This window comes from Diabrotica undecimpunctata, chromosome 8, assembly GCF_040954645.1.
Source record: "Diabrotica undecimpunctata isolate CICGRU chromosome 8, icDiaUnde3, whole genome shotgun sequence".
Lineage (NCBI taxonomy): Eukaryota > Metazoa > Arthropoda > Insecta > Coleoptera > Chrysomelidae > Diabrotica > Diabrotica undecimpunctata.
In genome coordinates, this window is record NC_092810.1 from 138,139,754 (window position 1) to 138,160,998 (window position 21,245).

Here is a 21,245-nt window from a genome sequence, read left to right on the forward strand (position 1 = left end):
GATACTGCAATTGAGAGTGTTAATAACTATAAATAGGAACATGGATAACATCAGATGTAGACCAAACCAAAGAAATTAGGACACGCATTGAAATAGCACGTGCATCATTTTTTAAACTTAAAAAGTTTCTTTGTTGTCGGGATATAAGGGTAGAACTACTCCTGAGTCCTACGAATATGGATTCAAAGAATGTCAAACGTGGAAGTAACTAGAATGATAGGAAATGGGGCGGAAATAATATTAACTATCAAAAGACGAAAACTTGAGTACTTAGGACATGTGATGAGAGGGCAAAAATACGCATTATTACAACTTATTATGCAAGGCAAAATCCGAGGAAAGCGAAATGTGGGAAGACGAAGAATATCCTGGCTTAAAAACTTAAGCGAATGGTTTGGATGCAGTAGTGCAGAACTTTTTAGAGCGGCAGTCAACAGAGTCCGCATAGCCATGATGATTTCCAACCTTCGATAGAAGATGGAACTTAAAGAAGAAGTGCTTCAAATTTTAAAGTTATTTTGAATACTTTTTTCAAATTTTAATAAAACAAGATTATTAAATGCAACCGTAGTCATGAAACAATGAATGAAGCAAACACATGTTCAAATGGTAAGTGCTGTAAATATGATTACACATCATTTTGAAGTGTCTTGGAGCGTGATTTCGCGATTAGAGTTTGATATGGGCTGGAATAATTTTCGGTCAAGTCATCAATGAAGACAAAACAGAATACCTACATGGGAGTTACTAAGGATCCTACAGCAAAGAAGCAACGAGTAACAGTCTTTGGAAAGTCATATCTTTGAATGTGTTGACAGCTTCACATACCTTGTTAACTATAAAGGGCAGTGGTGCAAAAGATATACCAACTCTTTAACAAGCCAGCCAAGCTTGACAAGTCAGACTCAGATGGGCTGGACACATAATTCGAATGCCAGACAACACAGTCACTAAAAAGCTAACCAAAGGAGCACCTGTAGGAAGGAGAAGCGGAGACCTATCGAGAATTAGGTGGTCAGATCAAGTTGATGCTGACTTAGGGGTATTAAAAATCGCAAAATGGCAACAGGTTGCCAGAAACTCATCAGAATGGCAACAAATTTTGGAGCAGGTCAGGATCAACAGAGGATTATCGAGCTAAAGATGATGATGATGATATTAGATAATATGCAACAATAAAACACTTAAAACTTTTGTTTTCAACACTTCCACAGTTACTTGAGAAAGGCACTCCGCTGAAACAGTTGTAGTGCTAAGATATTATATAATAAATTTTGTGAAAGTGTTGAAAACAAAAGTTGTAAGTGTTTTATTGTTATATAAAATGAATTTCCATCAAATAAAGTTCAAATTTATCATTTATAATATTATGCCACCAGTGTAAAAGTAAAACTCTTTTATACAAAAAAAAAAAGGTAAAAATAAATGCACATCAGTGGTTTGATGAAGAATGTCATAACATAACTTTCTGATTATTACAACAACAGCATAGGACATGACAAGCAGAAAAAAAAATATTAAATGCTAAGGGAAGGAGAGAAGAAAATACATCAAAAACAGAAAAGGGGAATATAGAAAAAGAACTCCTAGAGATGGAAAGAACTAAATTAACCAACAGAAACAGGAACTACTATGAAAAAACTTATAAAAGTAGCCAAGAATTTAAATCAAGATCAATGATGTGCAGAGACAAAGACAAATTTGAAGAAAACAGGGATACACTATATGATGGATTTAAACTGGATCAAACTGATAACAGAGAAATAATCCCTCCTTCAGTACCTGAATTAAAAGAAGCAGTTACTATACTGAAAAATAACAAGTCACCCGGATTAATAAAAGAAGGCAGAGAACACCTATTAAATGTCATAATGTCGGATTGATCATCCCACTACACACAAAGGAAGATCATTGCAAAACCTATTGGGCAATAATGATACTGAAAATGTAGCTTACAAGATGCTATCAAATATGATATATGAGACGGCCACATGCAGAACAAAAATCTAGAATAGATCAGATCTCTGTCTTAAGAGAGATCCTAGAAAAACACTAGTGAATTTCTGATCCAGACACTAAAAGAGTTTAATATTTCAACACTTGAAGAAGAAAGAAATTCAAATTCAAAATGAACTAACAGATACAATCCATGTTAGAAAAGGTCTATGACAAGGAGATGCCTTATCTCCGAAGATTCAGAAGTCAACACAATAGGGACAATAATAACCCAGTTCCAACTGTCTAGTAAATGAAGTAATTAGTTATTTGCTACATTGGTCAAATTTTGACTCCAACTGGAAGTTACTATACAACCAAGCACATGGCCTCATAGCCAATATAACTTAGAGTAAAAAAATTATTCACATGCAATTTATTAATGAAAATAAAAATGTATCAATTAAAATATTAAATGTGTATATTTTTGAAATGTTTTAGTTATTTTTAGATTTTAATATTTTTAAGTTTTTAATTAAAATGAATGTAATCTAGAACAGTAAATTCATTTCAGATATAAATGAGGTGGTAGGAATTTGTATGTTTCCCAACAATGACTGTCAAAATAATTCCAAGCTGAGTGAACAAAGTATAAGTACAATATCAACACAACATGGTAAACATATTAATGAACTATTCACAGAAAAGTGACCTCAATTAAGAACTGCAGTATATCCAGTAAGATAACAAAAGTGTGAGCTTTTGGTGACAAACATAGAGTCAAAATGTGGACTTGAAACCCTGGATAAAGCTATTAAAAACTGAAATACACAGAAAGAAAAATCATATAGTTACTTAATGGGGATATTATTGGATAACCATGCAATTTATTAATGAAAATAAAAATGTATTAATTAAAATATTAAATGTGTATATTTTTGAAATGTTTTAGTTATTTTTAGATTTTAATATTTTTAAGTTTTTAATTAAAATGAATGTAATCTAGAACAGTAAATTCATTTCAGATATAAATGAGGTGGTAGGAATTTGTATGTTTCCCAACAATGACTGTCAAAATAATTCCAAGCTGAGTGAACAAAGTATAAGTACAATATCAACACAACATGGTAAACATATTAATGAACTATTCACAGAAAAGTGACCTCAATTAAGAACTGCAGTATATCCAGTAAGATAACAAAAGTGTGAGCTTTTGGTGACAAACATAGAGTCAAAATGTGGACTTGAAACCCTGGATAAAGCTATTAAAAACTGAAATACACAGAAAGAAAAATCATATAGTTACTTAATGGGGATATTATTGGATAACCATATCAATTGAGAAAATGGAAGAATCTAAAGGACCATAGTCAGAAATATTATTACATAATATATTCAAGAGATATGGCATTAAAAAAACAAATAAGAATAACAATGCAGAAGCTACTTAAGTGGACTATTGGAGAAGGGTAGAAAGGTCAAAAATAAAAAAATACATAAATACAATAAAAAACACCATAGATATATAATCTATCTATCTATCAAAAAAGGGAAAATACCAAAACAGACTATTGAGTGGAAGCCAGGAAAAGAAGGAAAAACCAGAGGTTGGAGGTATAAGATAGACAAGGAAATGACATATCCAGAAGATATGGATTGGAATGAAAGATACAATGGTTATAAGAATCACAAGACATGAAATGTTGTAAAACAATATCTTCAACATAAATTCATTGTACATACAGGGGTTCATAAGAATTAAAATATTGACAATAAAATAATAAAAAAACAAATTTATTAATAAAAAAAAATTCTAAATAAACCAAGGATTGTGCCAATGTGATAATCTATTTGTACTATCCCTTTGACATAACAAAGAGTTGAAGAATGTAATAAGAAATAGGTAGCATAAACATATCAACACAAATGAACAATAAAAATTTGAAAAATTTGGCAAATAATGTGAACCATATTATATTAACCAATATATGGCAGTAAAAATTAAAAACTATTTGGTAAAAATACATAACACAAATATAAAAATTTACAAGAAATGGTGATGGAGAGTAGAGAATGGACATAGAATAAAAAAATCGCAAGGCTATCCCTATAAACCTCAATAGATGAAAAAGAAGTAACTTGAAACTTGTGACAATATTTAATGAAATATGTATGTGTCTTTGTATTGTATGTGTATCGTTATTTTAATGTGCACGTTTAAAAAAACATTCAGTTGTTTTCAAAATATGTAAACAAACTACCCAAATTCTCATATTAAGCAATAAATTTGTTTGGATGTAAACCAAATACCTAAAACCCTCTAAAGCCACTTTTTATTGAAACGGTTTTGCTGCCATACTGAACAAAGAATAATTTATATTAAAATTTATTGGAAATCTAAAAGTATACATAATAAAACTATCTCAATAGCCCCTATCTACCCCTAAAGTGCGAGTATTTCTCAATTAAACCCCCGTACACTGTGAAACATCGGAATTACCATCTGGGTATTTTCCATTAGACGCAGCTGTTTTTTTTTTCGAGGTATCTTATTAAAGAATTCTTGTAAATATGATCAAAGACTTTAAAAGTTTAAAAGTAACAAATACAACATCTTTACTTAGATATATATCGCGAGAAAGTGCATGAAATTAATAATATCAACCTAACGATGTTAATAGAAATCCCCACTACTCACGTTGAGATTCGGTCAAGATCAATCAATTTAAAGTATGAAAACGGCGCGATAAATAAAAAGTAAACAATTGTAAGAACAGTACAAACAAATGGTTCAATGTTTATGATTGAAAACCGGCGTAAAAATGCCGAAAATATGGATAATAAAGACCAACGGAGAATGCTTTGTTTGATCAGACACCATTTTGAAAGTTACTTGTATTACATTGCATGTTTTACAAGTATTTTAGCTATTATATTACAAAAATCACAAGAATATTCACTTATAATTGTTGTTAATTAGTTCAATAAATAATTATGAATATTAATAAATGTATTTAAATAGTTTTTAATAGAATTAAACGCGATTCTCATACAAAAAGGATGAGGCCATGACGCCGACATAGCAACGCGAAATATCTCACACGAAAATGCAAGTATTTTGGATTTAAGAGCATGTTGCAGTTGTCATCGATTACCACGTGACAAGCGTGATTTTAATGACCGTCGGAGAAAGATCTCGCGGGGGTGCTAAAGCTATTCATTCGACCTCGACGACTTAGACAGTGAACACATTAGTAGGGTTCAATGACACAACACTAAAATTGTACTTACCAATTGTCTAATTTAATCAGTTCCTCTGGCTTTTTGGCTTTTCTATCAGCTTTCAATCGAAGGGCTTGTGGATATAACTTGAGGACCTGCTCGAAATGTTGACAGGTGCCGTGAGTAAAGAACGTAGCCGTATCTTTCGCAGAGGCCATACCTATCGCTATTCACTAACTGGCAATGCTAAGCTGGTGTGCTGTAGCCTAGTTGCCGGGTTCGCCGTATGTTAGCTCAGCGGCAGCACCGGCGTGGCCTCGATTGTCTGATGATGTTTCCCCAAGCCCGGCCCAGCAAGACTGATAATTCAGCGTTGCCAAGAGTATTTTATATTCCAACTCTTACTGATTGTTCTGTAAGAAAAAACAAAATACTTATTTAATTTACATGTTTATATTTAAATAATGAAAAGGTTTAATTGCTTTAAGAACATTAAATACTATGGTGTACGAAGATAAAGAAATAAGTATTATTGTCCCAAGGTTTGTCCCAATAAGAGCTTGAATTTGAAATTAGGAATTTCTCTGGCAATCTTCTAATCGGTAAATTATCAAGTATTATGTGGGTACATTAATAGGTAAATTAAACGTATAGTATATTTCACGAATTTGCGACTGTTTTGGATTATCGCTAGACATTCGACAGCGAATAGTCGACTCTACTGTACAGCATTTTAGAAGTACGAAGTAAATTGTTCTAGTAATGAAAATATGAATCAAGTCATTTCAAGTACTTTATAAAATTATTGTTTTATATAATATTTTTATACAGTATTAATTAATAAGAAGTTATTTACAGTAAATCTTTTTGATATGTGCACTGTACATTTTACGCGGAAATGTTTGTTTGTCTAGTAGTTTATTTACCTTTTTTGCTCAACATTAAAGACAACTCCATGTTATCAACGTTATGAAAAGATTTAAATATTCACAATCCATAAAACACTCTGATACTGAGAGAAAGAAACATTATATTGCATGCCGGTGGAAAACAAGGTTTTATTGATTGAGTGATCTTGTGTTTTCGTCAAAATCAAAATCGACTGATTATCACGATAACATGAATACGGAGGTGTTTGTGAAACAGTTGAAAGAAAAATTGCTTCCAAATTTACATGAACCATTTGTTATAGTATTGGATAATGATTACCATTTGGAACTTTTAAATAAGTAACCAAAAAATTCCTGGACAGTAGATAAAATAAAAGAATGGTTAACGAATGAAATTATTTCATTTTCTCAGGATTCTTTCAAGCCGGAATTACTACAGTTAGAAAAAAAGGGATGAAAACCCAAAAATATTTATCGTAGACGAGATTATATACGCTTTTCGATATAAGTTTTGACTGCCCCCTTACTATTGCGAATTTAATCCCATTGCACATATTTGGGGAGTATGTAAAACTTCCTACGATAACTATAGAAGTGACGCAGCAGTTTTGGAAACATGAGAAGAAGTACCTATTAAATAGTATTAAATACTGCTACTCCTGCAATTTGGAAACAAGTAAGCGGAAATGTGAAAAGTTAATAGAAGAATGTTGGATGAGTGAAAATCACATCGAAGCAATTAACCAAGTCATCATTTACATTCCAAATGAAGATTACAACGACAGTGATTATGAGTATGGATCTAATTCTTGATTACGCCAAATGACGAATGAATCGTCAACATATCGTAGCCAACATGTGGGTTTGAGCATTGATGTGGATAGTGCTCGGGTCTCGAAGTCTTCCATAAAGATATTGGCAATTACTGGAGATATGGGGAGCCCATTGGGGCACCATTTATTTGTCTGTAGAATTGATTTTGGAAGATGAAATAACTGTTGGACATACAATATTTAATGAGTGTCTTTTCAAACCCATCTGAATGGTATAAATCCTAGTATCCAGTTCACGATGGAAGTAGAAATTGATTCACCCCTACCTTCATCACTCTGTTTATCGAAAACCCACCCATACCAATCGTTACTTGCATGCCAACTCTCATCATCCACCTTGACAAATTAATTCAGTCAATAATACTCTTGTTTCCAGATCAATACGCCTTTGCAATGATGCCAGTAGACCCACTGAGCTCTCTAGTTTAAAACAAGCCCTCATCCAAAACGGTTACCGCCAAAAACCACATCAATAGGAGTATCCACAGACATCAATCTTCCACTCACTCTCAACCCACAGACTCAGACCCTCATCATACGAAAGCTTTTCTTCCTTAGATCAAAGGTCTCACTGACAAAATCGACAAAATTCTTAAACCAAGAGATACAAAGACAATATTTACCCCCCAACAAAAACTTTCATCTCTTGTCCGATCAATCAAAGACATCATTCCAAATGAACAACACAGAGTTTATGAAATTCCTTGTGTAGACTGCCCTCGATCCTATATACGCCAAACAAATCGTAGAATCCAAAATAGGATTTATGAACATTCCATTTCTGTTGTTAGTAAAAAAAGCTGTCTCTGATCAATATTCCCATACCTTCACATTCTGTTCTACGGCTTTAATATTTCTTCTAGGAATATCTTAAATAATGTTTTTGAAGTATTTATTCCTTAGAGTAACTATTCCCAATTTTAACTGCTACCATGTTGTTGCTGTAGAGGTTTTTTATGACTTCTATTAATCTCTGTAGTTGCTTTCTGGAAACTGTATCATATGCTTTTCTTAAGTCGATGACTGATTATGTAGACCGCTCCATTTTTCGCCATTTCTTTTCTCGATCGACTGTTGGAGGTATGAAAGTGGTATATTAAGACCTTCAGGGTTCTTCTTCAGGACCTATTAAATACTTCCTGATCATCTCCTACTTTATGGGCAATATTTTTTTTAATTCTTCTTTTAATATTTTTCCACACAACTTTCCTACTTATATAACTATTAATTATTTCCTGGGCGTATTGATTTATTATTTTTTAAAGTTTTTATGATCATTTTACCTTCGATTTTAATGTTAGTTCGATCTCCTCTTCATTCTGCTTCGTTGTTGTTGCTGTTATGTGTCTCTGTATACGAATTCTAGGCGGTTTTCTGTGAGTAGTCCTGTATAATAGTTTTTCCATTATTCTAATATATAATGCATTGAAACGTTTTCGTTGGTGTTGCTCTATGCGCAGGTTCCTTGGATTCTTAATTATTTTCTATTGCCCTCCTTCGTTTTACCTCTATGTTTTCTCTTTTTACTTCTGTATGTCTTCTGGGGTTTTGTTGTTCATATGTTTCATGTAGAGGATTTTGCTGAGTACTTATGCCTTTTTCAGCTCTTCCAACGCGGCTTCAAATTTCCATATTAATAACAAAAATATGAGGTGATTCTTAAATTGTTAATAATTAATTATAAAATTATTTAAATCGAAAAAAGATAAAAATTTTATGACAAATTTTTATTTGTGTACGTAAATTTTAAACATTTGAATTTGAGACATATCTTTGGACGTTAACATATTTAAAATACATATAATTAAATATATAATCCCTATAAAGTAGAACAGACAGATTATTTTATCAAAAACTAATTTTGTTCCTTTCCATAATCTGTTAGTAGAAAATTCGATTTTTGTATAAATTACTTGGCAACTGTGCGTTATACTCCCCAGCGCGGTTGCCAGGTGTTTTACTACCGTTATTACGCGCCCGATTCTTGAAGAGATTCGGAAAAAGCTGTTTCTGGAGCTTTCAGAACGAGCGAATTTCTGAAAATAATAACCACCTGTAAATGCTGAATGAAATTGATAAGGAGACGATTGAATTGTAAAAGTGATGTACTATATTGCACTGTGTTCGTGACCTCGTGCCTGTAGCGAGAATGTTTACGCTGCGGGTATTACATTATCTATACACTTTTGTGACTGACGTTATAAAATAAATCCCCTTTGCTTTCGCTATCTGTATTACAAAGGTAGGGTACCTACTACCTGCGATATCAATTTGGACTTGTATTTTTATCATATAAAATTAAACTGATGGAAGATACTGAAAGTTTTATTTTTATTTGCTGTTGTTTTAATTAATTTTTTTAAAATTAAATTAATGGATAAATGATAAATAAGTTATCGTTATTTGTTTATTCGTTTGGAAGAAGGTTATAATTCTTAATCACAATGCAAACTACATAATTCTAAAAACAAAGCACCTTACAAATTGTAAAATAACAAATTATTTTACTCTATTTTTTGTCATAATACATATTAAGTTTAGAGCTCTTCCCCACATTTCTTTTTTACTTCTTTCCAATGCTTTATAATTTTTAATTATTTATTATATTAACATTCGTTTGCCATGATCTACCTTTTGTTCTATTTTTAAATGGTTTTATGTGCAGGATTAATTTTGACATTCTTTCACCTGCCAAATTATCCATGACCATTTTTTTGGAAAAAGGAAAAGCAAAAAGACCCCAGGCATATATCACATTACTCTTGATACCATTGCAGAGTTTTGAGTTAATTCTCAATAGTTATAGTTAGTAGAAAATCTTTAAAAAGGACGGACGAGTTTTGGGAGTTCGTTGTTATAGACTGTATATAGTATCGGGGCAATTATTGAGCCCTGAGGTACTCCTGCGAGAGGAGTGAATGCGTTGGATAATTGGTTTTCTTACAGTCTTACTTTGACTCTTACAGTCCGAGCAGAAAGATAAGATTGGAATATTCTCAGGAATGGAATGGGCACTGCGGTTTGGTGGAGTTTATCGATCAGTCACCTGATCGAACGCCTTTTGCACATCTAGAGAGATGTCAATGGCTTGCCTGTTATTCACATTCAATGTCTGAGAAACGAAAGTTGCTGCTTCTATCAATGCATTTTGTCTGCAGTGACCAGTTTTTAATCCATATTGGAATTTAGGGATGATATTGATTGTATCTAGATGTTCTACGAGTCTTTCCTTCAGGAGCTTCTCGTAGATCTTGCCTAGAGTGTTTAAGAGTGATATTGGTCTATAGGATTCAGCACTAGTTCTTGGTTTCCCTGGTTTTGAGATCATTATTGTCTGAATACTATTTGGAATAATTATTATTCTGGAAAGTATTCCAGCTGGAGGCAAGCATTGATATGTTCCGCGGGAATATGGCTTCTGGAACTTTTTTGAGGCATCACCTGCGTATACCACCTGAGCCAGAGGTTGTGTTTTGGCTTGGCTACACAGCGTCTTGACGGTTTCGGAGTCTACTAAATCCACTATCTCGTTATAGTTAAGCCTTCTGCGGGGTTCTGGTCGTACCAGAAGATCTTGTATGTTTCGTTTAGTTTCTATACGGAATCTCTGTCTGAAGTTGGGATTTTCAGGGATTATGAAGGTGGATGGAGTGAATCTTTTAAGATTTCAGCCTTGTCTATTGGATTGGTGATTATTTGATTGTTATGTTTGAGATATGAGTGATGTTGGGGGACAACAGTGTCGATGAAGAACGTTTTATTAGACGTCAGTGGCTAGTAAAAACCATGTTGGTGTCAAAAAATCCCCAAACCTACAATCCATCATCTAAAGCTTATTTTTGAACATACAATATGTTTCTTTATATAATAATAAACTGGTATCTTTACTGACTCTAAAATTGAAAAAAATGCCAATCGTCGAAACTAGAATAAAAGGTCAATTTGAGATCAAATAAAGGTTGTCAAGTACTTCGCTTAGTAGTGAATAAATTTTTGAACAATACATAATCTGCTAATTACAGAGTATTATTAAAAACATTTAAAAAATAGAGTGTCACATGTTCCTAAAAGCACATTTAGATTTTTTAAGAAAAATTTGAAGGACATCAGTGAAAGGTTTGTGTTTATGTTGAAAGGTTTCACCAAGATGTGAAAAGTCATGTAAAAGCGCTACCAGCGATGTTAGGTGATTGTATTTGGAGTCTACTTAAAGAATGAAAGTTCAGATTATTTTTAGAAAATTGAAAGTGCCGTTCATTTGCTAGAAAAATATAAATAAAGATGTTAAAGATAAAGGATACACGGCGGGTGAAAAAAGGGAAATTTTTCCCCTAAGAAGGTCAAGAATTAAAGAAAACCTAGTATTTATGGCTTTTATGTAGTTTAGGTTTATCTTTTTTTATGTCTTTTGGTTGGTATTTCATTGGAAGTTTCCCCGTCCCAAGTTGAAAGTTCCTCCCACCCAAGGCAAATGTCTAGATCCACCACTGTTCGCACCTCAGCACTTGCACAAGTTTCTCAGCAGCCGAGTAAGCGGGCAAGCGGCTCCAGTTTGGAGATTTTTAACACACGCCTCGCAAGTGGATACTGCTCTAAATGAGACGGGTCAAATCATTACAGGGTACCTTAATATTCCTAAAATCTACTCCATCGCAGGAATAGCTCCACCTAAAATCAGAAGAACCCACAGAGACCGAGAAAGACAAATCGGTACGATCCACGACCTCAAATCTATATTAAAAACTAGAGCTGCTACAAAAAAAAAAAGGCATTTTGAAATCAGAGCATCAAAAATATTTAAATTTAGTTCTTACTTCTCAGGCACCAAAATATCTGTTAACTATGTCATTAACGTTAACTTCTTATTATTAATTCCGTTTTACTTAAATAATAAACCACGTATGTTACTGTGCATACTAAAAAGTATCGCGGTGATATTGTTAAGTATCCCTGAAGCCTTCTGTCCATTTGGCAACTTATATTGAGTGATTGCCGACCGACATCGAACAATGGAAATGTGGGTCAGCTGTGACCTTAAAGGAATCTCACCCTCAAATGACACAGATATCTTTATAACAATGTTAGTTTGGTCTTTTTAAGCAATATACTGTGGTTTGGATATCATTTCTTGTTTCTTCCGATTTATACATAATAAGATGAATTTGGAAAAGAAACTGGTGTAAAAATATCATACAGTTTGTCTCAGTCTGATGGAACCATATGAAAAACTTTTGTTGATTAATGAATGATTAACTTTTGAAAAAAAGTTATAGACCAGTCAAATTTAAAGATAATAAGAATTTTTTCGTCACAACTATATAGACGTGTTTGGCAGTTGAGTTAGGGAGTATGAGATAAGACAAATATCATACATCTCGAGATTCATCAATTTTTTAGTGGAACTATTTTTGAATAAACAATCAAAACGTCAAACTTATTATTTTGCTCCTAACTTAAAAACGTGTCTAATTAGTGATTTGATGCCACAGACAACTTTTTCAGATAGAAATATACAAAAAATGAGATATGCTAAATTAAAATCGATTAATAAACAAAAAATTTATTGCAAAAAGAACAAAATCCGTGTATATGTTAATAACATTTTTATTAGTTATTAAAATTGAACTTGAGGGTCTTATCGTGTTTGAATCGTGTGCAAAAGATGGGCGAGATCGGATGAATAGTTTTTGCAAAATTTAATTTGTTTATGAGATTGTTTGAAAAATTAGCCAATTTCTAAGGCTGGTCCAGATAATTTGGCGGAATGGATATCAATAATCTGGGGCTTATTTTATTAATATTCGGAAAGCTGGTTAAAAAACAACTATACGCAAAAAACGACCCTTAGGAGACGAGATATCACCTTTTGACTGTTACGTTAATTAACAACATTAAGAGCTGAAATTTACCAATATTTTATAAGAAAGGTCAAAGTTTTTAATAAAACTTGTAACAAACAAAATTATTTAAAATTGATTAAATAGGACTGTTGTAATCAGAGACAGTGACGCACCCGGGGGGGTTTTGGGGGTTAAAACCCCCCAGGACCCTATTCCGACAGTGTTACTCACACATTTTAAGGACTCAAAATGGAGATAACATCATAAAAAAAAATTCGGTGACCAACCAAAACACTCCTCCCAGAGGCAAATTCTAGGTGCGCTACTGATTAAAGAGTACTTTTCGTTCCAACTAGATTAAAAGAAGTGGGGCTAGCCGACTGAAGTTCCAGTCGCGCTCTCCAAAAAATCCAACACGGTTTTAAAATAGAGCGCTCGGAAAAAAGTGACAAATCTCGGGTTCTAATGGACTAAATTTGCTCTTTCTTTTTTTTAAAGTGGGCTACAAAGTTAAAATACTGTAACAAACAAGCTAATTTCGATGTACTCCATATAACGGTTGTATCTCTCGAAACGATGTGTGTTCGAGAATTTTCAAGATGTATCGACTGGCTGACAGATCGCGGTGTTCATACAAGCGAGAATAGAGGTGGATAGAGGCGTTCATGACTATTCTAGTAGATAACGACTTGTATATATATATATATATATATATATATATATATATATATATATATATATATATATATATAAAGCCGCGCTGATATTATTCTAGTTAGTTGATAAGATATTTGGTACTTATAAATAAATACATTTATATAAATTAAAACCACTCGTTATTATTAAACCCGTTACAGTGGTGTTAGAGTGTGAGGTAATTTATTAAATAAAAAAAAATAAGCAGTGACTTTTGAAAAAGACTTTAGTACTTTTAAACAGTATTGTTCGTCGGGAACATTCGGGAAGTTTGGTAGTGATTTTTGTTAGAAAGAACATTTGGAAAGTACGTGTGTGCCTTACCAAAAATGCTACTAGTAGAACCTTCAGTGAAACAGTTGCGTGAGCAAGTAGAAGAACGCGATGAAGACTGCAGCGGGTCCAAGAAGATCCTTCAAGAACGACTGAAGGATGTTCTCAACAAGAATGGAGATGACCCAGAGACATTCCAGTTTCAGTCAACAAAAGAAGCTGTTTTAACGAAAATAATTGATGGAAAATTCGAAAATGTTTCTCAAACGATCAAAGAAACTTCTAGAAAGAATGATAAGAAATTTGAAAATGTTTCTCAAATGATCGAAGAAACTTCTAGAAAGAATGATGAGAAATTTGAAAATGTTTCTCTAATGATTGGGGAAACTTCTACAAAAAATGATAAATTCTAGAATGTTTCCAAATGATTCGACGAAACGTCTGAAATTATTAAAGAAGCAGCTAGGCAAAATGACGAGAAATTCGAAAATGTTTCTGGAAGATTTGATGAGACTTCTCAAATAATTAAAGGAGAATGTAGTCAAAACAATGAGAAATTTGTGTTCGTGTTATCGAATGAGAACATTCGATAAGGTAGAAGAGAAGATCTAACAGTTCGAGAGCATGATAACTAATACGAAAGTGCTACCAACAGTTAATGCAGTAGTTTTAGATCCTGTAGTGAAAGAAGAATCACCGAGAGACAAATCGCCACATCATATGGGATTCAAATTGCCACCATTTGTGGGGAAGTCTTCTTGGTCCGTATATCTTAGATAATTTGAAGCTATTGCAACAGCCAATCATTGGACAGAACAAGAAAAGGTTGTTTTGGTTTGTTTTTGTTTTTTGGAAGTGATGCTGCAGATATCTTAAGTTCGATTCCTAAGGATCAAGAAAAATGTTACCAGACCTTGTTCACTTGACTAGACACATTACGGAGATACCCATCTACAAGTCTACAAAGCACAACTAAGAAGTAAAATTCAACGAGAAAGCGAAAATTTACAAGAATTTGAAGCAGATGTTGCTCGTATAGTGCGGTTGGCTTATCCGGAGGTACCAGACAACATATTGGAAGAAATTGCTGTAGATACCGTCGTCAATGGGTTGAGAGACAGTGAACTACAGAAAGCTTTACGACTAGCCAGACGGAAAGTATTAGATGAAGAGCTCGCCATTGCCTTGGAACACGAAATAGCTTGTCACGCTTCACGGAGCTATTGAGTATGAACCTCTGAAGAAGATGAAGAACAAAACGATAAACGCCTGGACGAAACCGTACGGAAAATAGTTCGTAACACGATGCTGAAGAGCCGCGAGCCCAGATGTTGGAATGATGGCGACGTAGATTTCATTCGCTGTAAATTGCAAGAAAATAATACAACAGTCAGAAAGCTAGAACAGATCGAATACTGGGCTGGAAAAGTTCATTCATATTCTGATTACAAATTGTAAGCACTGTCTTAAATTAGAGCAACGACTTTGCCATGTGAGACGAACTACCGTTATTAATGATCAATGGACACAGCTACAAAACGCCCAAGCAGATGACCCATGTATAAAAAGAGTATTGGATTGGATACGTCGAAGTGATAGACCTTCTTGGCAAGACGTTAGCGCATGTAGTCCAGAAGTCAAGTCTTACTGGAGCCAATGGAATTGCCTGGTACTAAAAGATGATCTGTATAGAACCTTTGAGAACGATGATGGTACAGAATCTAAGCTTCAGTTGATTGTACGTAAAAGTAAAGTGTCAGAAGTATTGCGTCAGTTGCATGACGGTGCATCAGGTGGACACTTTGGTATCACGAAGACCCTGCAAAAGTTTCGAGAACGGTTCTATTGGGTGAACTGGAGAAAGTAGCAATCGACATTGCAGGTCCATTTCCAGAAACGGATGATGGAAATAAATATATCCTGGTAGCCATGGATTATTTTACGAAATGCACTGAGGCCTATGTGATACCAAATCAGGAAGCTGCTACCGTTGCAGAGGTACTTGTTAAAGAATTCTTCAGCCGACTTGGTGTTCCCTTGGTGATCCACTCTGACCAAGGGCCAAAATTGGAGTCAACCCTCTTCCAAACCGTTTGTAAATTGATTGGTGCCAATAAGACCATTATCGTACTGTAAGCGTATAAATAAATATTTTTACATAAATTAGAACCGATCGTTTTATTAAGCACGTTACAATACTAACAATTATCGTATTTTTATTTCAAAATTATCCAAAACAAAGTAGCTAATGAGTATGGGATGTCCAAACCTGTTCTTAAGTCCCTTTTTATTGTTATTTTTTTTATTTATTTATTTAAAATAATGTTATATTAAATAAGTGTTACTTATAAACATTATTAAATTATTTAAAAAATTTATTAAAATCCTTTGTAAAAGGTATATATTTAAAAACCCAAACGGGCTGTGTTAGACAGAACGTTTTCGGAATACATCATTCCATCATCGGTGTCCTAGAAAATATGTAACCACTTAATTAAAAAGAACATGAAGTTAAAATTTTGACCAAGGTTAAAGAAAAGTGTGGTTAATACTTACTAGGAGTACATGAATGTAGCCACTAAATATATGGGTAAAAACCCGTTAACAAATAATTAGTTACATTTGTTCAATATTATGTCTTATAAATACTTATGATGTTAAAGTTACCGTTGGATTAGGTAACATGGCGACATATGACTCCACGTTGAAGTTGCAAGTCCTGAGACGGTGTGTCTACGAGGACTGATGCTTTATGACAGATAGGTCCTTTCTCAAGTTATAAGTTGAGTACTATACATACAACATACTACAAAACCATGATCCAACCATCAAATTCTGTTTATTTTATATAATAGCTTAACGAACACTTTAAGACCTTCATATCCATTAAGAATTAAAAAACAAATCCCATAACTTAATTACCAGTAAAGTTGACACCATAATTTTTGTTTTACTTAATTTTAACAGAGCCAACCCACAACCATTCCATCTTCACATTTCAGATAATTTATACACCTGCAACTCATTCAACTTATAACTTATCCTTTTATATTTCCCATGTACCTAGTGTTGCTTATGACAGATAGGGCCTTTCTTAAGTTATAAGTTGAGTACTTTTCTACTAAAATATTACAAAACCATGTCTCAACCATCAAATTTTATTCATTTCACATAATAGTTAATAAAATAAAACTTCCACACCACTTAGTCTGTTAACACCCCATCAAATATTTAATTTTCATGTACTTATAACTTAATAATTTTTACATTTACCAGGTACCAAATGTTGTTTTTTGACATACAGGGCCTTCTATAATCGAGTTATAAGATAAATTTCACATGACCATTACACTACAAAAGTTTTATTCCATTCACACAAGTACACTTTCATATTTTAAATACATTCATTCTTATTCCACCAATATCAACAAATTATCAACAACTCAACCTTCTACATGTGTCTAGTTTCTATTTTCCAGGTACCAAATGTTGAAGAAACATAAAGGGCCTAATATTTAAATTTCTATTTCACTACACTACACCACACATGTATAGTTGGTTGCCTAACTATAACATCGCAATCATTTCTCCACATTTCATCTCATATACATAATTTAAAAATAACAACATTGATGGTTGATACTGTTATATTAATTAAATAAAATTTTTTACTCTAACAATTTTAATTAACGTTGGCTTTTGTCTTAAGTAGACACATACAGTTATATTGACTACTCTGTTATGACTTCCGTCCTAACTTGTCAACATTGTCATTTCAATCAGTTGCTTCCATAAAGTCCTCGTAGACACACCGTCTCAGGACTTGCAACTTCAACGTGGAGTCATATGTCGCCATGTTACCTAATCCAACGGTAACTTTAACATTATAAGTATTTATAAGACATAATATTGAACAAATGTAACTAATTATTTGTTAACGGGTTTTTACCCATATATTTAGTGGCTACATTCATGTACTCCTAGTAAGTATTAACCACACTTTTCTTTAACCTTGGTCAAAATTTTAACTTCATGTTCTTTTTAATTAAGTGGTTACATATTTTCTAGGACACCGATGATGGAATGATGTATTCCAAAAACGTTCTGTCTAACACAGCCCGTTTGGGTTTTTAAATATATACCTTTTACAAAGGATTTTAATAAATTTTTTAATATATGGTATACAGCCAAATACAGGAACGTAGATTCCTTGTGGACATTATTAAATTGTTGTTTATAAACAATTTTTCCATTCACTCTTATTAAATTTGAACAAATCAGTTTTTTAGTATTAAAAGATATATGTTTAGAACAATAATCGTAGGTATATATAATATTATATTATAAATAAGAAATTATAACTCGAGTAGTAAAAACTAATTTAATTGGCCTAGTATTCTTCTTATAAAGTTCTACATGATCAAAAACCTAAAATGCAACCGTCCAGTATCACAGTTTATCAAAAATATGAATTTTGATTAAGAGTAAAATGGCTTCATTTTTGATAATACCGAAAATTATTTTTAAAAGAGTGTCTAATAACTACAAACTACGTTTCAATATGTAATTACGAGTACATCCATTTACATTGAAACAATTATTTTTTCTTTTCTTTTCTACAATAACCCAAAGAGGCTTTTGGCTTCGCATACTATATCCTGGTGTGATTCGAATCCATTCACCATCATGTAAGATTTTTACAATATCTTCTTCTTCTTCATTTTTCTTAATACGCCTATAAGATACCGTAGATATCTGGGATGAGTGAATTCTCAGCTTAGAAAAAGTGAGAGCCATATGCTTCGAATTTTAATACTTATATTAAATTAAATAATCTCTTAAAATAAAATAAATATATTCGAGCCTATTCTGGGGAATTCTATGCAACGCATGGATCTTCGAGATATTGCGGGGCCTGTCGCTCATATTCTGGACTAATTGGAAGTTCAGATAAGGACTTTAAAATTTGTAACACTACTATTTACATAATTTAACTTCTAATAAAATTCTACGTTTGAGGTAGTTGACAGATGACAAAAGTGAAGAAACGGCTGCTAAGTTACGGACATCAGTGAATAAAATCCATTGATGGGCTCAAAAATGCCGAATTACCTTAAATTCATCTATTTTAACTTGATAAATAAAAGAATTTGAAGTATACCAGTTAGAATAAATGATACTCAAGTTCCATAAGCACGGCGGCAAAGCAAAGACTCATGTACGTTGAAGTAATCCAGATCCTTAACACCACAACAATAAAAAAAAAACGTTAAAAGGGCGAAACCTTCGAGTTTAAGTGTTTAGTATAAAAGAAGAGGACAAGCTAGTCTATTATTTATCAGACAATAAGAAAACCACATATGGGCTTGTAGTTTTAGGAAATCTTTGGTAGATTAAGTTGAGACATAAATTGCTTATTCGTCAGTTGGTCAGAGAAATGATGAAACGTGATTACGGCATCCTTTATACCTTCGTATATTTTATTTACTGCTCTACATGTATTCTTATTCATCATTTTTATTTTTTTATAAGTGTAATAGTCATAAAATTATTGGTAATACAATAAGGTACCTGTTTCGTTTTATTTTTAACACTACTATACTTACGAATATATATTATTTTAAGTGGTAAACGTGCAACCTTGTTAAAATTCTAATGCTTTCGTAATCATTTCTCGACTATTCAAAGTGCTACTACCAAGAAATACTTCCAATGTCTAGTAGAAGTAGTAAGAATACCTACCACCTTCTTTCATGAATAACTTATAACGGGTCCTTTAAGATAGCATTGCCGTACGTTGCTATTTATTTAAAGGAGCTCTTGGTTTAAAACGTTCAAAATTTCTTATTTTAGACTTTCGTCTTTATATTTAATATTTTTAGGGTGAAAGTTAGTATGAGAGCAAGAAATATTTATTGGACTGCTCGATTATTTTCCGTCTAGTTGTAGTCGATTTTTTTGCACCGAAGGCCGAATTCATTTCTGGTCTCGGGCATGTGGTTATTTGACTGGCTGTGGAATAGGTAATCATCATTTTGATGTGTAAAACTAAATTACGTGATTAAGTTTGTGATATTTATAATTTTATTATTTTGATATTTATACTTAATATTTTTTTGTTTTCTTGTATACATTGTAAACATTGTCAATCTTATTGGGCAGCAGCCCGTTGAAAATAAATAAATAAATAATTATATCAAATAACAGGATTTACTGTAAATAACTTCTTATTAACCTGTAACTGGTGATGCGGGGTCATACCAGCCCCAACAGATTTTTAAAGTGACATACGTCCTAGCTTATTTAGCTCGACTGCTTGACCGTCTCAGTACCTTTCCGTCAGTGTGTTGTGTATCGTGTGATATCGAGCGGGATAGTCGTGAGCAAATAGGTAAATGTTTACAAATTATACGAAAATAACTGAGACCTCACCTCGCCGGTTACGTTTTTTTAATAATTATTTTTTTTTAATTTTCAGTTGAAAATGGACCTGTCATGATATAATAAAATGGATTTCGATGATCCTAGGTTTGAACAATTGGCTGAAAGTATTCTAGACGCGGATGAGAGTGATTTCAGCGGTAACGATGACTCAGACAATGATCCCGACTATGTCAGCGAACACGAAACTGATTCAGAAATTGAATGGGAGCCGGAAACCGTGGAACCTCTATTGGATGCTGAAGATAATATCCCGCAAAATGCAGCACCTTCGGAGGTTAATTTCGACTCGGATCCACATGAGCAGCAACAAACTCCAGGCCCTTCGAGAACGTACTATGGCAAAAATCGATACAAGTGGACTGCAGAAACTCCACCTTCAAATGTAAGAACAAGAAGATTCAACATTATCTCTCATCTTCCTGGGGTTATTGGGCCAGTCAAGTCTCTTGGGAAATTGTGTCTCCAGAAAAGTGCTTGGGAATGTATAATAACAAACGATATTTTAGAAGAGATTGTTCTAAGAACAAATGAAAAACTAGCCTGGATTAGAACGAAATATACCGACAGTAATAGAACGGATCTAAAAGATTTAGACATTATTGAACTGAGAGCGTTTATCGGTTTGTTATTTTACTCAGCCATATTTAAATCCAATACGGAAGACTTGAGTTCGATATTCACCACCGACGGTACTGGTAGAGAAATATTTAGATGCACCATGCCAGTAAAACGATTCTTAGTACTTTTGACAGCGCTTAGGTTTGATGACGAAACTACGAGGGAAGAACGTAAAAAAACCGAAAAACTTGCCCCTATTTCATCAATTTTCAATAAGTTTGTAGAAAACAGTAAAAAAAATTATTGCATAGGGCAGTATGCTTGTATTGATGAAATGCTCATTGGTTTTCGGGGAAGATGTTTATTTCGCATGTACATGCCTCAAAAACCCCGAAAATATGGCTTAAAGATAATGGCACTAACTGACGCCCGAACATATTACTTTTTGGATGGGTATGTATATACAAGTGCTGGAAGTGATGGCCAAACATTGTCAGAAGAGGAAAGAACATTTAACAAACCAACGCAATCAGTTCTTTGTCTAGTAAAATGTA

General features: G+C 33.2%; 1 protein-coding gene across 2 annotated transcripts in view; it reads right to left on the reverse strand.

Moving 5' to 3' along the window:
* Amun (protein amun) overlaps window positions 1–21,245 on the reverse strand; it is a 114,231-nt gene that overhangs the window by 33,676 nt on the left and 59,310 nt on the right. For both annotated transcript variants that reach the window (XM_072541140.1, XM_072541139.1), the window contains exon 3: window positions 5,227–5,570. In XM_072541140.1, coding sequence (XP_072397241.1) covers window positions 5,227–5,375 — 149 coding nt within the window. In that variant the 5' untranslated portion in view covers window positions 5,376–5,570. The remainder of the gene's footprint in view (window positions 1–5,226; window positions 5,571–21,245) is intronic.